Source organism: Sardina pilchardus, chromosome 7, assembly GCF_963854185.1.
Source record: "Sardina pilchardus chromosome 7, fSarPil1.1, whole genome shotgun sequence".
Lineage (NCBI taxonomy): Eukaryota > Metazoa > Chordata > Actinopteri > Clupeiformes > Clupeidae > Sardina > Sardina pilchardus.
In genome coordinates, this window is record NC_085000.1 from 28,560,833 (window position 1) to 28,583,332 (window position 22,500).

Genomic DNA, 22,500 nt, shown 5'->3' on the forward strand with positions numbered 1-22,500 from the left:
ACCGTTTATCCCAGCGAAAACACGCGCGGTGTCCAACAGAAACTGCCACGATGCATTTCTCGTCCTACATTCGCGCGGCGGTGTTTTTCGGAGGCCTGAGGGAAGAAAGAGATCGAGATTTGAGCCGCTCGCCGGCCAACGTCAATAAGGAGGTGCAGTGCGCAGACGCAGGGCTGGGCGGGCGGGCGGGCGGGCGGGCGAACGAGCGGGCGTTTCAGTTTCGGACGGGAGCTTTTTCAGACTTCCCTCCCTCCTCTCCTCCTCCTCCTCCTCTTCCTCTTCCTCCTCCTCCTCCTCCGCCCGTCCTCGGGCTGTAACCAGAGAGAAGCTTGTGCGAGCGCGGATTTGCATGGGTGTTTTGCGGCGCTGGGCACGCAGACGGACTTTCCGCCGCAGGAAATCCGATTAGGGCCCTGAGCTGCGCCCGGGCCGGCCCCAGGCCCTCGCTCCTCCAGGGCCCGGCTGGCCTAGCTCAGCCCAACCCCGACGCAGAGTCTCTGGGTCTCAGCCCCCGGGGTGAGGCCTGCTGTGGGGTGAGAGAGCGCTGCACCTACTGTACCAATGCTGCTGAATGTGCGGTAGGACAAATGACTCCATTTATATAGCAGGGCCACAAACACACAAATACATGACCACACCTACAAAATGTACACATAGTGTGCATGTGTATGTTTACTACTACACATATTAACACATACACACACACACACACACACACACACACACACACACACACACACACACACACGCACGCACGCACACACCTAAGATAAGACCTCTTTACTTACTTACTCTTTTCCTGCACTCAACACAGTCTACAGAAGCCAATAGAGTTGCTGTAAATAGGTATGAGTGGACAACATAGCTGCTGGCTTTCAGTCAGTTAACTATGGCAGGGCAGTAGGTGGTCTTTCAGCCTGTGTGTGTGTGTGTGTCTATACATGAGCATTTACATTTGTGAAAATTTGTACATATTAGTGTGTGTGTGGGTGGGTGTGACTACATGTGTGTAAGTGACTGTAGAAATATTTGCTGTGAAAAGCAGACCAAAGAGGAAGGCCACCTCCTGTTCTCATCATTCCAAGAGCTCCCAAAAATCTACCCCCCTCCCCACCACGCCCCAATGCCTGTCCTGAAAAGGCATTCACACACACACACACACACACACACACACCCACACACACACACATATAGACACACATAAGAAGCACAGTGCTGCCTCCTAGGTGCTCCGAAAGGCTCCGGAAGAATTCTGGAACGTTGGCGTCCACTTTCCCATATCCGAGCGAACCCCGAGGCTGTGCCTCTCAGCCTGTGGGGGGTCAGAGGTCGGGGTGCAGCGAGAGTTTTTTCCGCATGAGTGCCAGGAGGCTACGCCGCGCCGCACTGCTAAATGTTTCGTCGGAGAGCTGTTTTTGTTGTCCGCCCGGGCCAAAGAAAACGCGGCGCAGCGAAGAATGTAATCATTTATCTGGACTCCGAAAACGCCATGCTAAATTTGCCCTGAAATAAAGCCCTCAGAGGTGCCCTCAGACACGCACATGCGGACGGCCATACACACACACACACACACACACACACACACACGCAACCACATTCATACACACACACAGACACACACACACACACACACACACACATACACACACACACACACACACACACTTGCACACACATAAACTGTATCAGATACAGTGGGGTGTTCATTCCCTGCTGTTCGCTTGAGTCTTACAAATTCAACGTCGGTTATTCCCGTAAATACATCTTTCCGTCCCGTTTAACCTCTCGTTTGCCGTGTTCAGACTGACATTGATAAAAATCACACATTCAAGGCTGACTTGACTCTAAACACAGTAGAAGTGTTCATGTTTAAGAGACTCTAATCAGCTGAGCCCTTTTGGTCTGTACAGTATGAGTGGGACTCTAAATGTGGGCCACGGAGCTCCTGCGTTTCCCAAAGCCCAATTAGAGTGATGAGGTTCCCATGGCGTCCCCAGAGGCTGTGCTGTTAGCCTGCAGCCTCCCCCTGCCTCCCTCTAATCACCCGTATTCACTTATCTCCCTCCTCACGGGCCTTCTCCATCTCTCCACCACCCTCTCTCTCTCTCCCTTCCTCTCTCTCTTGCTCTTTCTTTTTCTCTGTCCTTCTCTTGCCATCTCTCCTTCTGTCTCTTCTCTCTTTGCCTCCCCTTTTTCTATCTATCTCTAGCGTTCTCTCTGTGCTTGTCTTAAAGCCTCTCTCTCTCTCTTTGTATTTCTCTTTCCTTGTCTCACCCCTTCCCTCTCTCTCTTACAATCTCTCTCTCTCTCTGTCCCACATCTCTCTCTCTCTCTGTCCTTCTCTCTCTCTCTCTCTCTCTCTCTCTCTCTCTCTCTCTCTCTCTCTCTCCCTCTCCCCTTCTCTCTCCATATCCCTGTCATCTCATGCCTGTGGTGAGGCCAGTTGCATCCTCTATGTCATGCTCCCCCATTTCACCTTGGCTCTAAAACCCTCCTCGTTTGAGTTTGTGCCACCACCGCCGCCACCATCGCCGCCACCGCCGCCGCCGCCGGCACATTATCTGTGAAGGCACCCATGACTGGAATGTGGGGGCGACTCGTCTCTTGGGCCGGCCAGCTCTGTGAAGACCAGCACTTTCACTGTGCCCACCGGGCTCCAATTCCAACCATTAGGAGCCATTTGGGGCCCCGTCAGTGTGTCTCAGTGCAGTGCCCTGATAATAGGCCGCGAGCTAGATAGGCCTACCGTGCACCCCCCCCACCTCCCAACAAAACCATACTTTTTTGAAAGGTCTGGGTGTGTAGAATATGAATCTGAATGTTAACATTGAAAATTTTGGGATGCACTACCTGTTTTAGCCCTGAGAATAGGGAAACCCTAAAAACCGATTATAAGCGATTCTAACACATCAAGATGGTCCTAGTCAATCAGAACAGCTTTTAAGTGACCTATTACACACTCAAACTTCACATATGAAGACTTAGGTCAAATGTCTACCATGCTGATTATTGGTAGGTGTCTTAAATTAACATAGGCAAAGCCTTATATTGATATAATGAGCCAATTTCATGTATAGACCGCAAAGTAGATACGACTACCATACACCCCCTACCCCCTTTTCTATCAAAATCATGCTTTTGTGAAAGGTTTGGATGTGTAAAATATGAATATGAATGTTAACGTTGAACATTTTGGGTTGCACTACCTGTTTTAGCCCTATGAATAGGGAAACCCTAAAAACCGATTATAAGCGATTCTAACACATCAAGATGGTCCTAGTCAATCAGAACAGCTTTTAAGTGACCTATTACACACTCAAACTTCACATATGAAGACTTAGATCAAATATCTATCATGCTGCTTATTGATAGGTGTCTTAAATTAATATAGGCAAAGCCTTATATTGATATAATGAGCCCATTTCATGTATAGGCAACAAAGTAGATACGACTACCATACACCCCCTACCCCCTTTTCTAACAAAATCATGCTTTTGTGAAAGGTTTGGATATGTAAAATATGAATATGAATGTTAACATTGAACATTTTGGGTTGCACTACCTGTTTTAGCCCTATGAAAAGGGAAACCCTAAAAAACGATTTTAAGCGATTCTAACACATCAAGATGGTCCTAGTCAATCAGAACAGCTTTTAGATGACCTGTTACAGACTCAAAGTTCACATATGAAGACTTAGGTCAAATATCTACCATGCTGCATATTGGTAGGTGTCTAAAACGAGCATAGCTAAGGCCTTATATTGATATAGGGAGCTAATTTCATAGGCCACAATCTACTGTAGATACGCCTGCCATACACCCCCAATCCCTCTGCTTTGGGGTTGGGGGTGTATGGTAGGCACAAATGCACAATAACTTAATACAAGAGAACTACTGTATAAAGCATTCTCACACACACACACACACACACACACACACACACACACACACACAATGAACTACAGCATGTAAACAGACACTGTAACTACACTGAACAAACTTATAAAAGTAACACTTTTGTTTTATGCCCCCATTTATAATGAGCTGAACTCAAAGAGCTAAGACTTTATACACAAAAGGCCTATTTCACTCAAATATTGTTCATAAATCTGTGCTAGTGAGCACTTCTCCTTTGCCAATATAATCCATCCACCTCATAGGTGTGGCCTATTAAGATGTCAGGTGTGCCTTAGGTTGGCAGGCTCACAATAAAAGATCACTCTAAAATGTGTAGTTCCATCACACAGCACAATGCCACAGATGTTGCCAGCTTCAAGGGAGCCTATACAGTTGGCTGCTCCCTCTGACTGCAGAAATGCTCATTTCTCTACCATAAGCCGTCTCCAAAGGCATTTCAGAGAATTTGGTAGTACTGTACCCAACCAGCCTCACAACAACAGTAGACCATGTGTAACCACACCAGCCCAGGACCTCTACATCTAGCATCTTCACCTCCAAGATCATCTGAGACCCACCACCCGAACAGCTGCTGCAACAATCGGTTCTGCACAAAGTGTCAAGCCGTGTCAGGGAAGCTCATCTGCATGCTCGTCATCTTTATTGGGGTCTCAACCTGACTGCAGTTTGTCATCGTAACTGACTGGAGTGGGCAAATGCTCACATTCGAAGGTGTCTGGCACTTTGGAGATGTGTTCTCTTCACAGATGAATCCCGGTTTTCACTGTACAAGACTGATGGCAGACAGCATGTATGGCTTTATGGGATGGGCAGACGTGTGTTATGGACAACGAACATAGGTGCATTTTATTGATGGCATCCATCCATAGCATCTCATCCACCACCATCACCTCATGTTGCAGCATGAATGATGATGCACAGCCCCATGTTGCAAGGATCTGTACACAATTCCTGGAAGCTGAAAACATCCCAGTTCTTGCATGGCCAGCATACTCACCAATCATGTCACCCCCATTGAGCATGTTTGGGATGCTCTGGGTCGGCATATACGACAGCATGCTCCAGGTCCTGCCAATATCCAGCAACTTTGCAAGAGGAGTTGAAGAGGAGTGGACCAACATTCCACAGGCCACAATCAACAACCTGATCAACTCTATGCGGAGGAATTATTGACATGCCTAGAACATCGGTGTCAAAACGCAAAATCACTGTATGTGAAGACAATACAGTGAAACTGCATATTTTAGAGTGGCCTTTCATTGTAGCCAGGCTTAGGCACACCTGTGCAATAATCATGCTGTCTAATCAACATCTTGATATGCCACACCTGTGAGGTGAATGGATTATATTGGCAAAGAAGAAGTGCTCACTAACACAGAGTTGTGAACAATATTTGAGAGAAATGTTGTGAAAGTGGTGTGTTTATCATTTTGTTCAGTGTAGTTATTGTGTGTCTGTATGCATGCTGTATTGCACATTTTTGTGTGTGCATGCTGTATAGTTCTTTTCCATGCTGTATGTACATAGTTCTTGTATAGTCATTGTGTGTGTATGTGCATGCTGGGTAGGAAATGGGCTCATGAAATCAACATAAGGGGCTGTATTACAACACTTCATGGTCACTTATTTAAAGTTTATTTAAATTTAGTAGGCTGTCCTGTCCACATTGGGAGTGTTTTCGTTATCAAATGGATAACGAATGGCACAACAAGGCATTCCTATGTTTCTTAATCAGTAATGGGTGTGTTTTTCGGGCAAAACATCCTTTAAACTAATGCAAGTGTCATGGATCATTCCCTTTAAGAGCAAGCAGCGCAACTTAACAATCAGCGCCCGTATCATTGTTGATAATGCACTCTTAAAATAATAACAACTCGCCACTGATTTCTGACCAGGTTTCCCTTGGTCAGTAGTGCAATGCGTTTTAGTAAGATAATGATTCTTAGATAATGTGCCAGACCCGTTCTTAAGTCATTAATTCCCACACCCCTTGGCACATTGCTCAATAAAAGAGACGCACATGGCGAAAAACTCTACGATAGGAATAAGCTTTGCGTTGTTATTATTCCACGCTTTCTGCCAGGTTTTGCATCATGAAAATAGGGCCCAAGGCCTTAACTAGGCTATATTAAATGTAGTCACTTACCAAGAAGCAGTATAGGGTGTTCTTTCACCTAAGTCATCATATGTGAAATTTGAGTGTGTAATGGATCATCTAAAAGCTCTGGTTGACTAGGACAACCTCTGTTAAAATCGCTTAAAATAGTTTTTTTTTCCCTTATTCAGAGGGTGAAAACAAATAGTGCAGCCCAAAATGTTCAATGTTAACATTCAGATTCATCTTCTACAGACTGAAACTTTTCTAAAAAGCAGAATTTTATTAGGAGAGGGGGTTGGGGGTGTATGTTAGGCGTATCTAGGTTGTGGCCTATACAATTACCTCCCTATATCAATATAAGGCCTTAGCTATGTTAATTTTAGACACCTACCAATATGCAGCATGGTAGATATTTGACTTAAGTCTTCATTATGTGAAGTTTGAGTGTGTAATAGGTCATCTAAAAGCTGTTCTGTTTGACTATGATAATCTCTGTGTTAAAATCGCTTGAAATCATTTTTTAGGGTTTCCCTATTCACAGGGTTAAAACAGGTAGTACAACCCAAAATGTTCAATGTTAACATTCAGTTTCATATTTTACACATCCAAACCTTTAAAAAAAAACATGGTTTTCTTAGAAAGGGGGTTTGGGGGGTGTATGGTAGGTGTATCTACTTTGTGGCCTATACATGAAATGGGCTCATTATATCAATATAAGGCTTTTCCTATGTTAATTTAAGACACCTACCAATAATCAGCATGGTAGATATTTGACCTAAGTCTTCATATGTGAAGTTTGAGTGTGTAATAGGTCACTTAAAAGCTGTTCTGATTGACTAAGACCATCTTGATGTGTTAGAATCGCTTATAATCGGTTTTTAGAGTTTCCCTATTCATAGGGCTAAAACAGGTAGTGCAACCCAAAATGTTCAATGTTAACATTCATATTCATATTTTACACATCTAAACCTTTCACAAAAGCATGATTTTGTTAGAAAAGGGGGTAGGCGGTGTATGGTAGTCATATCTACTTTGTGGCCTATACATGAAATTGGCTCATTATATCAATATAAGGCTTTACCTATGTTAATTTAAGACACCTACCAATAAGCAGCATGGTAGACATTTGACCTAAGTCTTCATATGTGAAGTTTGAGTGTGTAATAGGTCACTTAAAAGCTGTTCTGATTGACTAGGACCATCTGATGTGTTAGAATCGCTTATAATCGGTTTTTAGGGTTTCCCTATTCTCAGGGCTAAAACAGGTAGTGCATCCCAAAATTTTCAATGTTAACATTCAGATTCATATTCTACACACCCAGACCTTTCAAAAAAGTATGGTTTTGTTGGGAGGTGGGGGGGGTGCACGGTAGGCCTATCTAGCTCGCGGCCTAGGCCGCGAGCTAGATAGGCCTACCGTGCACCCCCCCCACCTCCCAACAAAACCATACTTTTTTGAAAGGTCTGGGTGTGTAGAATATGAATCTGAATGTTAACATTGAAAATTTTGGGATGCACTACCTGTTTTAGCCCTGAGAATAGGGAAACCCTAAAAACCGATTATAAGCGATTCTAACACATCAAGATGGTCCTAGTCAATCAGAACAGCTTTTAAGTGACCTATTACACACTCAAACTTCACATATGAAGACTTAGGTCAAATGTCTACCATGCTGATTATTGGTAGGTGTCTTAAATTAACATAGGCAAAGCCTTATATTGATATAATGAGCCAATTTCATGTATAGACCGCAAAGTAGATACGACTACCATACACCCCCTACCCCCTTTTCTATCAAAATCATGCTTTTGTGAAAGGTTTGGATGTGTAAAATATGAATATGAATGTTAACGTTGAACATTTTGGGTTGCACTACCTGTTTTAGCCCTATGAATAGGGAAACCCTAAAAACCGATTATAAGCGATTCTAACACATCAAGATGGTCCTAGTCAATCAGAACAGCTTTTAAGTGACCTATTACACACTCAAACTTCACATATGAAGACTTAGATCAAATATCTATCATGCTGCTTATTGATAGGTGTCTTAAATTAATATAGGCAAAGCCTTATATTGATATAATGAGCCCATTTCATGTATAGGCAACAAAGTAGATACGACTACCATACACCCCCTACCCCCTTTTCTAACAAAATCATGCTTTTGTGAAAGGTTTGGATATGTAAAATATGAATATGAATGTTAACATTGAACATTTTGGGTTGCACTACCTGTTTTAGCCCTATGAAAAGGGAAACCCTAAAAAACGATTTTAAGCGATTCTAACACATCAAGATGGTCCTAGTCAATCAGAACAGCTTTTAGATGACCTGTTACAGACTCAAAGTTCACATATGAAGACTTAGGTCAAATATCTACCATGCTGCATATTGGTAGGTGTCTAAAACGAGCATAGCTAAGGCCTTATATTGATATAGGGAGCTAATTTCATAGGCCACAATCTACTGTAGATACGCCTGCCATACACCCCCAATCCCTCTGCTTTGGGGTTGGGGGTGTATGGTAGGCACAAATGCACAATAACTTAATACAAGAGAACTACTGTATAAAGCATTCTCACACACACACACACACACACACACACACACACACACACACACAATGAACTACAGCATGTAAACAGACACTGTAACTACACTGAACAAACTTATAAAAGTAACACTTTTGTTTTATGCCCCCATTTATAATGAGCTGAACTCAAAGAGCTAAGACTTTATACACAAAAGGCCTATTTCACTCAAATATTGTTCATAAATCTGTGCTAGTGAGCACTTCTCCTTTGCCAATATAATCCATCCACCTCATAGGTGTGGCCTATTAAGATGTCAGGTGTGCCTTAGGTTGGCAGGCTCACAATAAAAGATCACTCTAAAATGTGTAGTTCCATCACACAGCACAATGCCACAGATGTTGCCAGCTTCAAGGGAGCCTATACAGTTGGCTGCTCCCTCTGACTGCAGAAATGCTCATTTCTCTACCATAAGCCGTCTCCAAAGGCATTTCAGAGAATTTGGTAGTACTGTACCCAACCAGCCTCACAACAACAGTAGACCATGTGTAACCACACCAGCCCAGGACCTCTACATCTAGCATCTTCACCTCCAAGATCATCTGAGACCCACCACCCGAACAGCTGCTGCAACAATCGGTTCTGCACAAAGTGTCAAGCCGTGTCAGGGAAGCTCATCTGCATGCTCGTCATCTTTATTGGGGTCTCAACCTGACTGCAGTTTGTCATCGTAACTGACTGGAGTGGGCAAATGCTCACATTCGAAGGTGTCTGGCACTTTGGAGATGTGTTCTCTTCACAGATGAATCCCGGTTTTCACTGTACAAGACTGATGGCAGACAGCATGTATGGCTTTATGGGATGGGCAGACGTGTGTTATGGACAACGAACATAGGTGCATTTTATTGATGGCATCCATCCATAGCATCTCATCCACCACCATCACCTCATGTTGCAGCATGAATGATGATGCACAGCCCCATGTTGCAAGGATCTGTACACAATTCCTGGAAGCTGAAAACATCCCAGTTCTTGCATGGCCAGCATACTCACCAATCATGTCACCCCCATTGAGCATGTTTGGGATGCTCTGGGTCGGCATATACGACAGCATGCTCCAGGTCCTGCCAATATCCAGCAACTTTGCAAGAGGAGTTGAAGAGGAGTGGACCAACATTCCACAGGCCACAATCAACAACCTGATCAACTCTATGCGGAGGAATTATTGACATGCCTAGAACATCGGTGTCAAAACGCAAAATCACTGTATGTGAAGACAATACAGTGAAACTGCATATTTTAGAGTGGCCTTTCATTGTAGCCAGGCTTAGGCACACCTGTGCAATAATCATGCTGTCTAATCAACATCTTGATATGCCACACCTGTGAGGTGAATGGATTATATTGGCAAAGAAGAAGTGCTCACTAACACAGAGTTGTGAACAATATTTGAGAGAAATGTTGTGAAAGTGGTGTGTTTATCATTTTGTTCAGTGTAGTTATTGTGTGTCTGTATGCATGCTGTATTGCACATTTTTGTGTGTGCATGCTGTATAGTTCTTTTCCATGCTGTATGTACATAGTTCTTGTATAGTCATTGTGTGTGTATGTGCATGCTGGGTAGGAAATGGGCTCATGAAATCAACATAAGGGGCTGTATTACAACACTTCATGGTCACTTATTTAAAGTTTATTTAAATTTAGTAGGCTGTCCTGTCCACATTGGGAGTGTTTTCGTTATCAAATGGATAACGAATGGCACAACAAGGCATTCCTATGTTTCTTAATCAGTAATGGGTGTGTTTTTCGGGCAAAACATCCTTTAAACTAATGCAAGTGTCATGGATCATTCCCTTTAAGAGCAAGCAGCGCAACTTAACAATCAGCGCCCGTATCATTGTTGATAATGCACTCTTAAAATAATAACAACTCGCCACTGATTTCTGACCAGGTTTCCCTTGGTCAGTAGTGCAATGCGTTTTAGTAAGATAATGATTCTTAGATAATGTGCCAGACCCGTTCTTAAGTCATTAATTCCCACACCCCTTGGCACATTGCTCAATAAAAGAGACGCACATGGCGAAAAACTCTACGATAGGAATAAGCTTTGCGTTGTTATTATTCCACGCTTTCTGCCAGGTTTTGCATCATGAAAATAGGGCCCAAGGCCTTAACTAGGCTATATTAAATGTAGTCACTTACCAAGAAGCAGTATAGGGTGTTCTTTCACCTAAGTCATCATATGTGAAATTTGAGTGTGTAATGGATCATCTAAAAGCTCTGGTTGACTAGGACAACCTCTGTTAAAATCGCTTAAAATAGTTTTTTTTTCCCTTATTCAGAGGGTGAAAACAAATAGTGCAGCCCAAAATGTTCAATGTTAACATTCAGATTCATCTTCTACAGACTGAAACTTTTCTAAAAAGCAGAATTTTATTAGGAGAGGGGGTTGGGGGTGTATGTTAGGCGTATCTAGGTTGTGGCCTATACAATTACCTCCCTATATCAATATAAGGCCTTAGCTATGTTAATTTTAGACACCTACCAATATGCAGCATGGTAGATATTTGACTTAAGTCTTCATTATGTGAAGTTTGAGTGTGTAATAGGTCATCTAAAAGCTGTTCTGTTTGACTATGATAATCTCTGTGTTAAAATCGCTTGAAATCATTTTTTAGGGTTTCCCTATTCACAGGGTTAAAACAGGTAGTACAACCCAAAATGTTCAATGTTAACATTCAGTTTCATATTTTACACATCCAAACCTTTAAAAAAAAACATGGTTTTCTTAGAAAGGGGGTTTGGGGGGTGTATGGTAGGTGTATCTACTTTGTGGCCTATACATGAAATGGGCTCATTATATCAATATAAGGCTTTTCCTATGTTAATTTAAGACACCTACCAATAATCAGCATGGTAGATATTTGACCTAAGTCTTCATATGTGAAGTTTGAGTGTGTAATAGGTCACTTAAAAGCTGTTCTGATTGACTAAGACCATCTTGATGTGTTAGAATCGCTTATAATCGGTTTTTAGAGTTTCCCTATTCATAGGGCTAAAACAGGTAGTGCAACCCAAAATGTTCAATGTTAACATTCATATTCATATTTTACACATCTAAACCTTTCACAAAAGCATGATTTTGTTAGAAAAGGGGGTAGGCGGTGTATGGTAGTCATATCTACTTTGTGGCCTATACATGAAATTGGCTCATTATATCAATATAAGGCTTTACCTATGTTAATTTAAGACACCTACCAATAAGCAGCATGGTAGACATTTGACCTAAGTCTTCATATGTGAAGTTTGAGTGTGTAATAGGTCACTTAAAAGCTGTTCTGATTGACTAGGACCATCTGATGTGTTAGAATCGCTTATAATCGGTTTTTAGGGTTTCCCTATTCTCAGGGCTAAAACAGGTAGTGCATCCCAAAATTTTCAATGTTAACATTCAGATTCATATTCTACACACCCAGACCTTTCAAAAAAGTATGGTTTTGTTGGGAGGTGGGGGGGGTGCACGGTAGGCCTATCTAGCTCGCGGCCTAAAGCTACTGTGTGACCACACGACTGAGAACGAGGGCCCGAACGAAGCCGGAGTTGCTCTTGGCCCCGGGTTGTTCACGTTGGACGTATGGCGGCCCTGTTTTTCTTAGGGCTGAATGAATATAAGCGGTGCTGTGTTTGGATGGTGTCGGGGTGATTGTGGTCTGTGAATGAGCCCCGTTTGATGCAGATGTGATACCACTGGCTTTTGTCCTCCCTCCCTCGTCCCAGACTAGTTGTTTGGGAACTTTTTTCCCTTGGCCTCCTGTGGGCAGTTAGCATCTGCAAATTCTTCAGAGTCACATTAGCGTTTCACAAAAAAAAAAAAAAAAAAAAGATTTATGGTGAGGATTTGCCGTAAAATTGTCGCTTTTTTCTTTCTTTTTTCCGCTGTGCATTTCTGTTGGTTTGCCTCATTTGTCCCCCTGCTCGGCTAATGGGCCTGACCCGTCTCCCCTCCGCAGATCGAGAACCTGCTGGAGCAGCTGAAGGACAAGGACAAGCAGCTGGGCAGCCTGAGAGAACGAGTCAAGTCCCTGCAGACCGACTCCAGCAACACAGACACGGCCCTGTCCACTCTGGAAGAGGCCCTGTCTGAGAAGGTACCAAGAGACCAGGAGAGCAACATTAATTATTTGTCTTTTGTTCATTTCATCATCATATACAGTATTCATTTCCCTTGATAAATGTGATCTAGTTGTATATACAGTGTGTGTGTGTATGTGTGTGTGTGTGTGTGTGTGTGTGTGTGTGTGTGTGTGTGTGTGTGTGTGTGTGTGTGTGTGTGTGTGTGTTGCGTTGTGCACGTCAGCAGTGGTTTCATATTGCACAGTCAGAGACATTAGAGGTCTTTTTCACTGCTCAACTGAAATGAATGGAATGGAGTGAGAGAGAGAGAGAGAGAGAGAGAGAGAGAGAGAGAGAGAGAGAGAGAGAGAGTGTGAGAGATGAAAAGAAAAGAAAGACAATGCAATGAGATAAAGCGAGCGAGTTGTGTCACATGCGTCTCCGGATCATGCCTGGATGAGTTCTCCTCTGACAGTCAGGCCGAGAGCTTTTCCCAGGTTGCCAAAGAAAGAGCACGCAATATTACTTTCATTCAATCACACTCGAGATTCCTCAGATGACAGGCGCATCGTTCACGAATACCGTCCCAATTATTTGATCTGTGATGAGGTTCGCGTTTGGTTATGCAATGCCGCATTCCTGTGGCCTGAGCTCAGGGAGTAACGTAACGAGTTGAGGATAGAAAGAGGAGAGAGAGAAGGGGAGGGGAAAAAAAGCATCTCGCCCAAAACCATCATAACTGCGGCCACGCTCGACTAATTCCCCACTCCGCAAACAGGTGTGTGGAACAGGTGTCCGCCGAGGGAGATGACTGTTGTCTGCGTTGGCCTACATGAGGTACCGTATCATCTCATATCGCTAACAACCATCATGGCTGAACTGTTTTATGAGGACACTTGTCATTACAGAACAAGTTTCACCTTGAGGCCCCTGTGTCCATTTTAAATGACATCACCACAGCAGGAGCCTGAGCATTTAACTTGAAATGATACAGTATATGAAAGGATATGTACTTTAAAGCGGTGCGCGCACTGTGTCATTATTTGGCTGCGGAGTTTAGCCATTTATCATCTGCACTTCACTGACCTCTTTTGAATTGGCAGTTGGGTCGCGTTCGGGTTCTAGTGGCTCTGTGGGGGCGACCGATGGAGGATGTTGCTTGTTAAAAGCTTTTGCATTCACCCCCCCCCAACACACACACACACATACACACACACACACACACACACACACGCACACACTCCAACCCGGCCCTTTGATTTTCAAGTATGCAGCTGCTCTCCATAAACACCCGGGCTCAGTGGTAGTCCCCGGTCTCCATCACGGTCGACCTGTTCACAGAGGGGGGACACGGCACGAACCCGCCGCAGGTTCATCTCGCCGCTCCCCTCCACTTTTGTGCTGCTTACGCTAATTGTTTGCTCTCTGAAAAGGTCACGCCGTGGAATATCCTCCACAACCTCCGCCCTCTTTCACTTTACTCCGTTCCCAGGCCTCCACCGCCCCACCCGCCCACCCATCCACCCCCAACCGCCCACCCCCACCCACTCACCCTCACCCATTTCCTAGGAGTACGGTGAGCAATATGCGTTCCAGAGACATGATGGAAATTCTTACTCAGGCGGGATTTTATGTCCCCTCAGACTAAACACTTACGGCTTTTGTTTGCCTTTGTGCTTTCTCATTGGTGTTGACGGTTAGCGATGGCCGCAGTTTAATTGGCCACTTGGGACCACACTGAAACTTGTTCGTCATGTTTGAAGCATGATACGAGGAGGGCAAAAGACAGGAAATCGGGAGGGAACAAACTCCAAAAACATGTCAGTTCAATCGCATTACATCCACGCTAACTTGATGGCCCCTTGTTGGCAAACAAATACATTGTGTTGACTTGTGATCATCTGTACAACAGAACCGAAGCAACACAATGCTGCATGTACTGTATGGCTACAGTGATCAGAACAGACATTGTTTAGTTCATTGCGCACCCTGTCGTTTGAGTTAAATGTAAACCAAATGTTCCATGTACCTTTTCCCATGATTTTAAAGGCCCCATCCCTGACTGTTTATGGGGGGAAATGTGGTTACCTTTGTGGCTGTCAGGGGAAAGTTGTTTTTGTGTATAAAGCACAGATTAAGAGTCCACTCCTCTCTGGTAAATAGAAACAGCCCAAACATGTTTCAGTAACACTTAAGCAGTACTCCAGTATCCACAAAGCATTGTAAACACATCCTTAACAGTGTTCATAATGCATTACAATGACTGATGTAAGTCAATAGAATTATTTATACAGTCATGGCTTCACTCATAAAGCCCTTGCAACCTTCACAGTATCTGGTCTAGTCCTTGTGACATCAACTGTGCCAGATGAGTTTCACTTTGATTTACAGTTATTTATTTAGATGATTTAAAATGATTATAAACCACAATGGGGAAAGGTCAACCGCTGAATTTGCTAATATTTGTTTTCACCAAGTTGCCCCATTCAAAGCTATTGAGAAAAGTAGTGTCCTAGTTTTCACAGACCAGACAATAGGCTCGAGCTGGAAGTGAGTGGCATATGAGTCTGTAGAGAGTATGTGGTGACTAAACACCATTTGACACAAGGCAAAGATGCCATCATGGCCCTTATCAGGAATGTATTGAGCAATCTGAAACCTGGAAGAGCCTACGGGCCTAAACTGTGTGACCCTTTATGCGTGTATCAGCATGGTATGTACTGTAGGCTTATGTAAATCATCATGTGGCATTGTGAATAGTTTATAGCCGTTTATGGATTTACAACAATGCTTTACGGATACTAGGTTCTAGAAAGGCCTCACCCAAGTAAGTAAGTAAGTAAGTAAGTAAGTAAGTAAGTAAGTAACTAAGTAAGTACATTTAATTAATAAAGCACCTTTGCACACAGCAGAAGCTCACCAAAGTTCTGTACAGTGGATGACTGTAGGTTGTTCCACACAGGTAAATGTACTGTAAGCAATTGAATATCCCTCTATTCTCATGATGCCACTCCACAACCCAAATGTTAAAGGTTGTTTTGCTCATTAATATAGACAAGTCAGAGAGGTTCATCACAGAGTTGTAGTGGTGGAGAGTGACCTACTGTAGGTCTGTTGCCCTGCCCTCATCTCCCGGCCAGTGGGCCTCCATGCAGGCCTTCTCCTTGTGCTCCCCTCAGACAGAGCTCCTCTCCTCTCGCGTTCACTCTCCTTCTCTCTCCTCTCTCTCTCTCCTTTTCTCCTCTCTCTCTCCTTCTCTCTCTCTCTTTGCGCCGGGCGGCTGGATGAAGGGGGCGCAGAGCAGACAGGGTTTCTGCGGTCGCGCGAGGGTGTGTAATGAGTTTACAAGAGCCAGTGTGTGTTTGCTTCTAATCGCTCGCGCCGTCACAAAAAAACCTGCAAATTGACTCCCCGTCTGCCCGCAGAAAAACGCTCTGCTCCGAATTAAACCGATCCCCCTCGTCCTCCCCGAGCCACCGGCCTCGCCAAGGCTGCCCCCCACGCCCGCGCTGCTGAGCGGGTATTTTTATTACACGTCCTTTTTGTCCACAAGTCCCAGCCGTAGAAAGCCATACCTCTCCCTCGCAGGCGGTAGATGAAAAACACATCACATCAGCAGGCCACAGTATATACTTTTGAGTTATGTTTCGCCTTTTTCTTTTACGTCCCTGCCCTCCCCCTCTCCCTCTCTCTCTCTTTTTTTTCCTGCCCTTTTTTTTGGATCACTGCTGGTTTATCGTTTTGCGCAATAGCCTGAAGCTCTAAATCTGTCAATCATCCAGTGATACCACATCATAAAACCAGCAGCTACTGAGAGAGAAGAATCACACCAAAGAGTATTCATTCCGATGCCAGCTCCTCGGGGGAAAACACCTTGGTGCAAATCTCACTCGTCTTCATGTTTTATGTTCCCGAGTTTGATAACTTAATTAATACATTAATCCATGTGGAATAGCTATCATCTGTTTCTCTTGGCAGGCTCATTGCCCCGGTCTCTTTTTTCCCCTCCTTTTGCTCTTCTCTCTGCTAAATTTATGATTTGTTTATATGTTTTTCCCCCAGCCATCCGCGAGCGCCGCAGGCCAATAAACACACCTTAGAAACGTGCTGCGTCTTACCTGCCGGAGTGTACTGACAGCTGAGAGATGGAATTGAAATCTAAACACTCATTATCCCATTTGTAGGGATCGAGGGGAACATCCACAGCTCTTGCCAGACATCCATGATAAAGATCGAGGCCTCTGCTTCGTATACTGTATGTGTGTGTGTGTGTATGTGTGTGTGTGTGTGTGTGTGTGTGTGTGTGTGTGTGTGTGTGTGTGTGTGTGAGTGGGCAGTGAAGCAGGCCGCAATCAGGCTAAATCACCTCACACCAATCAAACAGGTCATAGCACCACTTAAAGCAACACCATGTAAGTTTTGCTCTCGGGGTCCCCCTACAGTTGGGAAACGGTAATTTCTTCTACTTATGTCGTAAAATCTGTCACGGTTACACCAGAAGCAAGTTAGACATAGCGTAGGCTACAATATAGGCTAGACATATTGAGGCTGCACATTAAATGTTAAATTATGTGGTACTACGATACCAGTTATGTGATACATTTGTAAAACTAGGCTTTCAGCTCAGGTCTGTGCACGTTCTCGGTATTGGGATAATGTTGGTAATTGTTGGTCTTATTAGAATTACTTATTAGAAAAAAAAACGATTACGATATTTATGAGCACTAGCGTGGCCTAATCTAGGGTGGTCATTTTTAGTGTCTTTATAACATAAAAAAAAAAATCGATGGTCACCAGATATTGTATGCTATGGTGTTCACGTCCATAGTGGCATATATTTGCACGCCCAAAATGTTTTGAGAGGCAGAGCTCTTATAATATGATGACAGAATCTTACACGTGATAACTTTGTTTTTCAAGATAATTGTTTGGTCAGTAGCCTATAGGTGGTAGATTTACACGTTGAGCTATAACTAGCATAACCAGCTCCCGTGCAGTTTGGTTGGCAGCATGATGAGACTAGATGACAGAGCTAGGATACACGTGCTTTTGTTGACAAGCCGAATTCTGCAGGAGGAGTTCTCACCTCTTGGGCAAACTCGGACTGCCTGCCTTGCGTGTGAAATGTATATTCCAGGTAGCCTAGCCTATAGCATAGCCTACATTTCAGCATATCATCATATGAATATAATTTCATGGGTTTTATTTTTTTCAAACGGCAAAAGATCACGTAGCTCATGTTTATAAGGCATCAACTGTCTTTTCAACGCTCGCACGGAATTTGAGGAAGTGGTGGGGGAAGTGTAGCCTATGCCGTAAAGCAGTCAAATTTTGTAGTTCTTTGGTTCGTACCGGTTCGTACCCGAACCCCAAAAACTACATGGTGTTGCTTTAAGACTTCCAGTGATTTGCTTGTCACCTCAAAAGTTGATGTTACTTTAACTTTGTTGCGCAGCGTCTCTCGTCGTCATGGCTCTATTCGCCCGCAATTGCTTCAAGTCGCTGAACTTCATTAACATTCCATGGTGTCTCGTCGTTGTTGTCACTTCCTGTCTAAATGTGGTTTTACTTCTCTCATTCTCTGTCACCAATTCTCTCACTTTTTCCTCAGTCACTCGTTTCACTCTTTGACTCACGCTGTCGCTGTGTGTGGCCGAGGTGTGTGGGTCACTCTATGCTGTGTCTCTCTATCCGTCACAGGAGCGGATCATCGAGCGACTGAGAGAGCAGCGCGAGAGGGACGATCGGGAAAAGCTTGACGAGCTGGACACCTACAAGCGCGAGAACAAGGAACTGAAGGACAAGCTGGCGTCCCTGCAGAGCCAGCTCACCAACAAAGAGGTCGGTGTGGGGTCGGAAGGTCAAAGGTCGGGGATCAGAGTGGTTCTTCTTGCTCTTGCTAGCACCTTGCGGAAAGCAAGTTCGGTGTCAGATGTGTTTGGCTGTGCTGTAGTTTTTTGGAGAACTGTTGTAGATGCTCAGCTTGTAGTGTCTAGATTAAGCAGCCATGACCAGCACTACATTTCCCAAGAACCCTTTTGGGCCTAAACCCTGTGAATCGACCACCACTCTTTGGACATATGGAAAATGCTTAATCCAACACAAACATAGTGACTCCATTAACACAATACACAAATCACAGAGCATATTTACAAACAAAACACTATAAAGCTGTTTTTATCTGAGTGCTGTTGGATTCTTGAACTTGATATTTTCGTTTACTTCTTAAATCCATTCTCATGCAAAGAAAATGTATGAAATCACTGCCGTTGATTGAGTCACTGACCATCTGCAAACCAAGGCAGACACTTGATTATGAACTATGGTATACATCAGGTGCATACGCTTATGTAAGAATCAGAGATACACTAAACATGACAATAGAGTGGATTTATGCGCTACAAAACAGATTGAACTGGATGGGTATCTGGACAAATTTGAGCGTCATCCTTTTGGCAGGCACAGAAATACAAACAGCTGTAAAACAGCAAAACACATAACGCATATACAAACACAAATTAGCCTTTGTACGTCAAACCTCCTCCACAAACAAGAGTGTATGTGTTTGTGCATGATTATGGATGTGTGCGTGAGCACCCATTTCCATCCTCTGACGCATTCGTGCACACACAGCAAACAGCGCAGCCGTACGTCTTCTCTTCGTCTTTTGAGTCTAGCCACAAAAGCGGCTTTTCATGGCAGACAGAACGCGCCTCGCCTCCTAGTTTATAATTATTTTTATTGGGGCGAAAAGAATTATAAGAATTTAGGAGCTTTACAGCGATTCAGCAGCCGTTGTAATGCGGCGTCTGTAACCTACACTTAGCGCGCTAACATCAACAGTAAAAGTAATTCCCTCCTCGCTGGCTCCCCCACCTGTGCTCACAATGGGCTCCTCTCTGGAGAACTTTGCTCACTTTGTTCTCCGAAAAAGAGCGAAAAAAAAGGAAGAGCGAAAGAATGTAATTTATAGATCTGTTCCGTGGCTGTCCCTCTGCCAAGGTAGTCAGCCCCCCCAGCCCCCCCCCCAACCCCCCTCTCTTCTCCATGTTGTTCCAGTGAACATGCTGGGGCAACCTCAACGCTGAGCTAAAATTTACGAGGATGTTTGCTTTCATACTCCCAAAAGTGTACACATATCATCCTTCGGGAGAAATGATATCTCGTTGCAGGTTGACACAACGCCACCTGTACAGTTTAGAGAGAGAGGAAACTCCCCTTCTCGAAAATCTCTTTGTCAAAAAAGCAAATAAACAACCTTCAGCTTTCCTTGTTTTAATTGCACGCCTCATAGCACATCGAGGATTATGCAACTGCGACACATGAACATAATCACTTTGTTTACAAAATGTCACCCGTTTGATGTTTTTGGCTTCTCATCCGCAGCCGGAATGATGATGAAACTCTGCGTTATTATCGAGCATGCTCTGCCTCTTCTTCTTCTCCTTCTTCTGCCTCGTCTTCCCGCTTTTTTTTTTCCTGCTTCTGTTTGGGCGGCAAACCTCCATTTACTTTGCTAACTGGGCTTTGCTCTAAGCTGGGCTCGGTTCCCTGCAGCTCCCTGAGTGCGTAATGGCAGCCTGTCTCGCTGGTCTCGCGCCTTCGGAAGCCCCCCTAACCTGCCGCTTTCCCCATCATCCTGAAGTGGGAGGAAATGAAGGGGAAATGAGCAAATTGCATGCTTTCGCACTGCAGCCTGGGCTCCCCGCGTTCAGCCAGCCAGCCAGCCAGCCAGCACAAGCCAGCACAGCACAGCACAGCACAGCCAGCCTCACTCCGCATATGTGGGCGCGGGCCTCTCGTCTCTTCCTCGCTGCAGCCTAGTGCTCGTGCAGGCCTTGTGTTTCGCTCGCTCGCTCGCTCTCTCTCTGCAGCAGGTCAACAGTCCTCACCGTGGAGAAGGAGGAAGAGGAGGAGAAGAGGAACCGCACCGTATGGAGGCAGAGGCCTCCTGGTGGAGTCTGGAGTCTGGAGTCTGTACTTGGGTTAACGTTGCAAAAGGTCCCGTGGTGAAGTCTGTAGACTGTAAGGGCCCATGGTGGACCTGTGCTCTGCAGGACAAAATGAGCTAAGAAGAATATATAGCCTATGTACTGTAGCTAAGTATAGCCTAGTTAGGCCGCACACTTAGATGAGGGCCTCAACCATGGAGCCTGGATAGTCTTATAGTCCCCTCTACGCTGGTGGACTGCATGGCTTGGTAGTCCCCGTCTCCCCCCTGCTGAGGAGCTTGGCCCCACGGCTCTACTCTGCTCTCCCTGCCCTCCCTCCTAGACCTCCAGTCCTCCCTCGCTCCCTCTCTCCCTCCCTCCCTCGCTCCCTGATCTCCGGTCCTCAACCGTCTCTTGTGTTGTGTTCTCTGTGCTCCCTCAGTCCTCTCTGATAGACCTGAAAGAGCAGGCGTCGTCGCTGGCCTCCGAGGCCCTGAAAAGGGACTCCAGACTCAAAAGCCTGGAGCTGGCCGCAGAGCAAAAGACCCAGGAGTATAGTAAGCTGGAGGGCCAGCTGCAGAAGGTAGGTGTCGTAGCGCTAGGGGCTCCATCCCGGCCCGTCCAGCCTGCCTGCCTGCCTGCTAGCCTGTCTGCCTTGCCTGGTGCTGCTGTAGCCTCCCTCCCACCTCCTCCTCCTCCTTCTCCTCCTCCTCCTCCTCCTCCTCTTCCCTGGAGCCCTGGGATCTGCGGGGCCAGGGGCTGTCAGGAGACCCAGATGGGAGGCGCTGATAGAGGGCGTGGGTAAACAAACAGGCCTGGCTGTTTGGGCTTCCGGGGGCACGGCTGCGATGCGTATCGCAGGAAAAGCCAAGCCAAGCGACAAGCGCTCCCGTCACAAAGCAAAGGGGCGTAGAGACAGCGTGGTGGATTTAAATAAACACTCGCCGGCTGGCTTTCTTTCATGTGAAGCACCTGCATACAAACACACACACACACACACACACACACACACACACACACACACACACACATACCGACAAAGAAAAATACAGGTCGACAAAGAAAAATACAGGTCTACAAAGACAGTGGCAAAGTACACTTAATGCTAAATTATTGATCATGCTCGGACGGCATGCAATGTAGCAGGCATCTCCACGGGTCCATGCATGTGTAGCAATTACATCACTATTATTAGCCTGTAATAATGTGCTTATAAACAGTACCTCACGCACATTTAGCCTCATAGTTCAAACAAAATACCTGTTTTCACTAGTTTTGTATTGAGTAGAATTTGGAGTACAGTTTATAATTCAATAAGCAAGGACAAGTACAAGCATACACAACGCGGTGATTTTCCACAGGTTTATCGCTTCAAGCGCAAGCAGTGATTTTCCGTACGCGTGTTGTGTGTCTTCACTGTCTACGCACCATCTGCGCACCTTTGCCATCATTTCCGACTGAATCACCATGACCGCTTCCTTGGAAGTACTGTGGTTAGGCTACTGTTTGGTGAAGCAGACCCCTCGGACATTGTTTCACACACACAGGCACACACACACACATATGGGAACGCACACACAGACACACACTTTTCACCAATTCTTAAGAACAAACACATGCACGGAGAATGCATACACTCACACAGACACACGTGTCCTCCCACAGCGATTATATAGCTGTGGTCAAACATGTTGATTCTCAGATACACACCATTTTGGCTGTTTATAAACTGACTGCTGTCCACCAGAATGTCTGCGGACCATGTAGGAAGTGACCACTCGAGCCGTTCCCATTTTAGCATCCTACTGCGTAAAGCCAAGTGCAAGACGTGTGTTATTTGTGTGTGTGTGTGTGTGTGTGTGTGTGTGTGTGTGTGTGTGTGTGTGTGTGTGTGTGTGTGTGTGTGTGT

The 22,500-nt window shown here is 44.9% G+C and overlaps 1 protein-coding gene across 1 annotated transcript in view; it reads left to right on the top strand.

The window, feature by feature from the left end:
• LOC134087871 (ERC protein 2) overlaps positions 1–22,500 on the top strand; it is a 283,328-nt gene that overhangs the window by 93,624 nt on the left and 167,204 nt on the right. Inside the window, exons 7-9 of the mRNA XM_062541676.1 lie at positions 12,558–12,695; positions 18,361–18,501; positions 21,034–21,174. Coding sequence (XP_062397660.1) covers positions 12,558–12,695; positions 18,361–18,501; positions 21,034–21,174 — 420 coding nt within the window. The remainder of the gene's footprint in view (positions 1–12,557; positions 12,696–18,360; positions 18,502–21,033; positions 21,175–22,500) is intronic.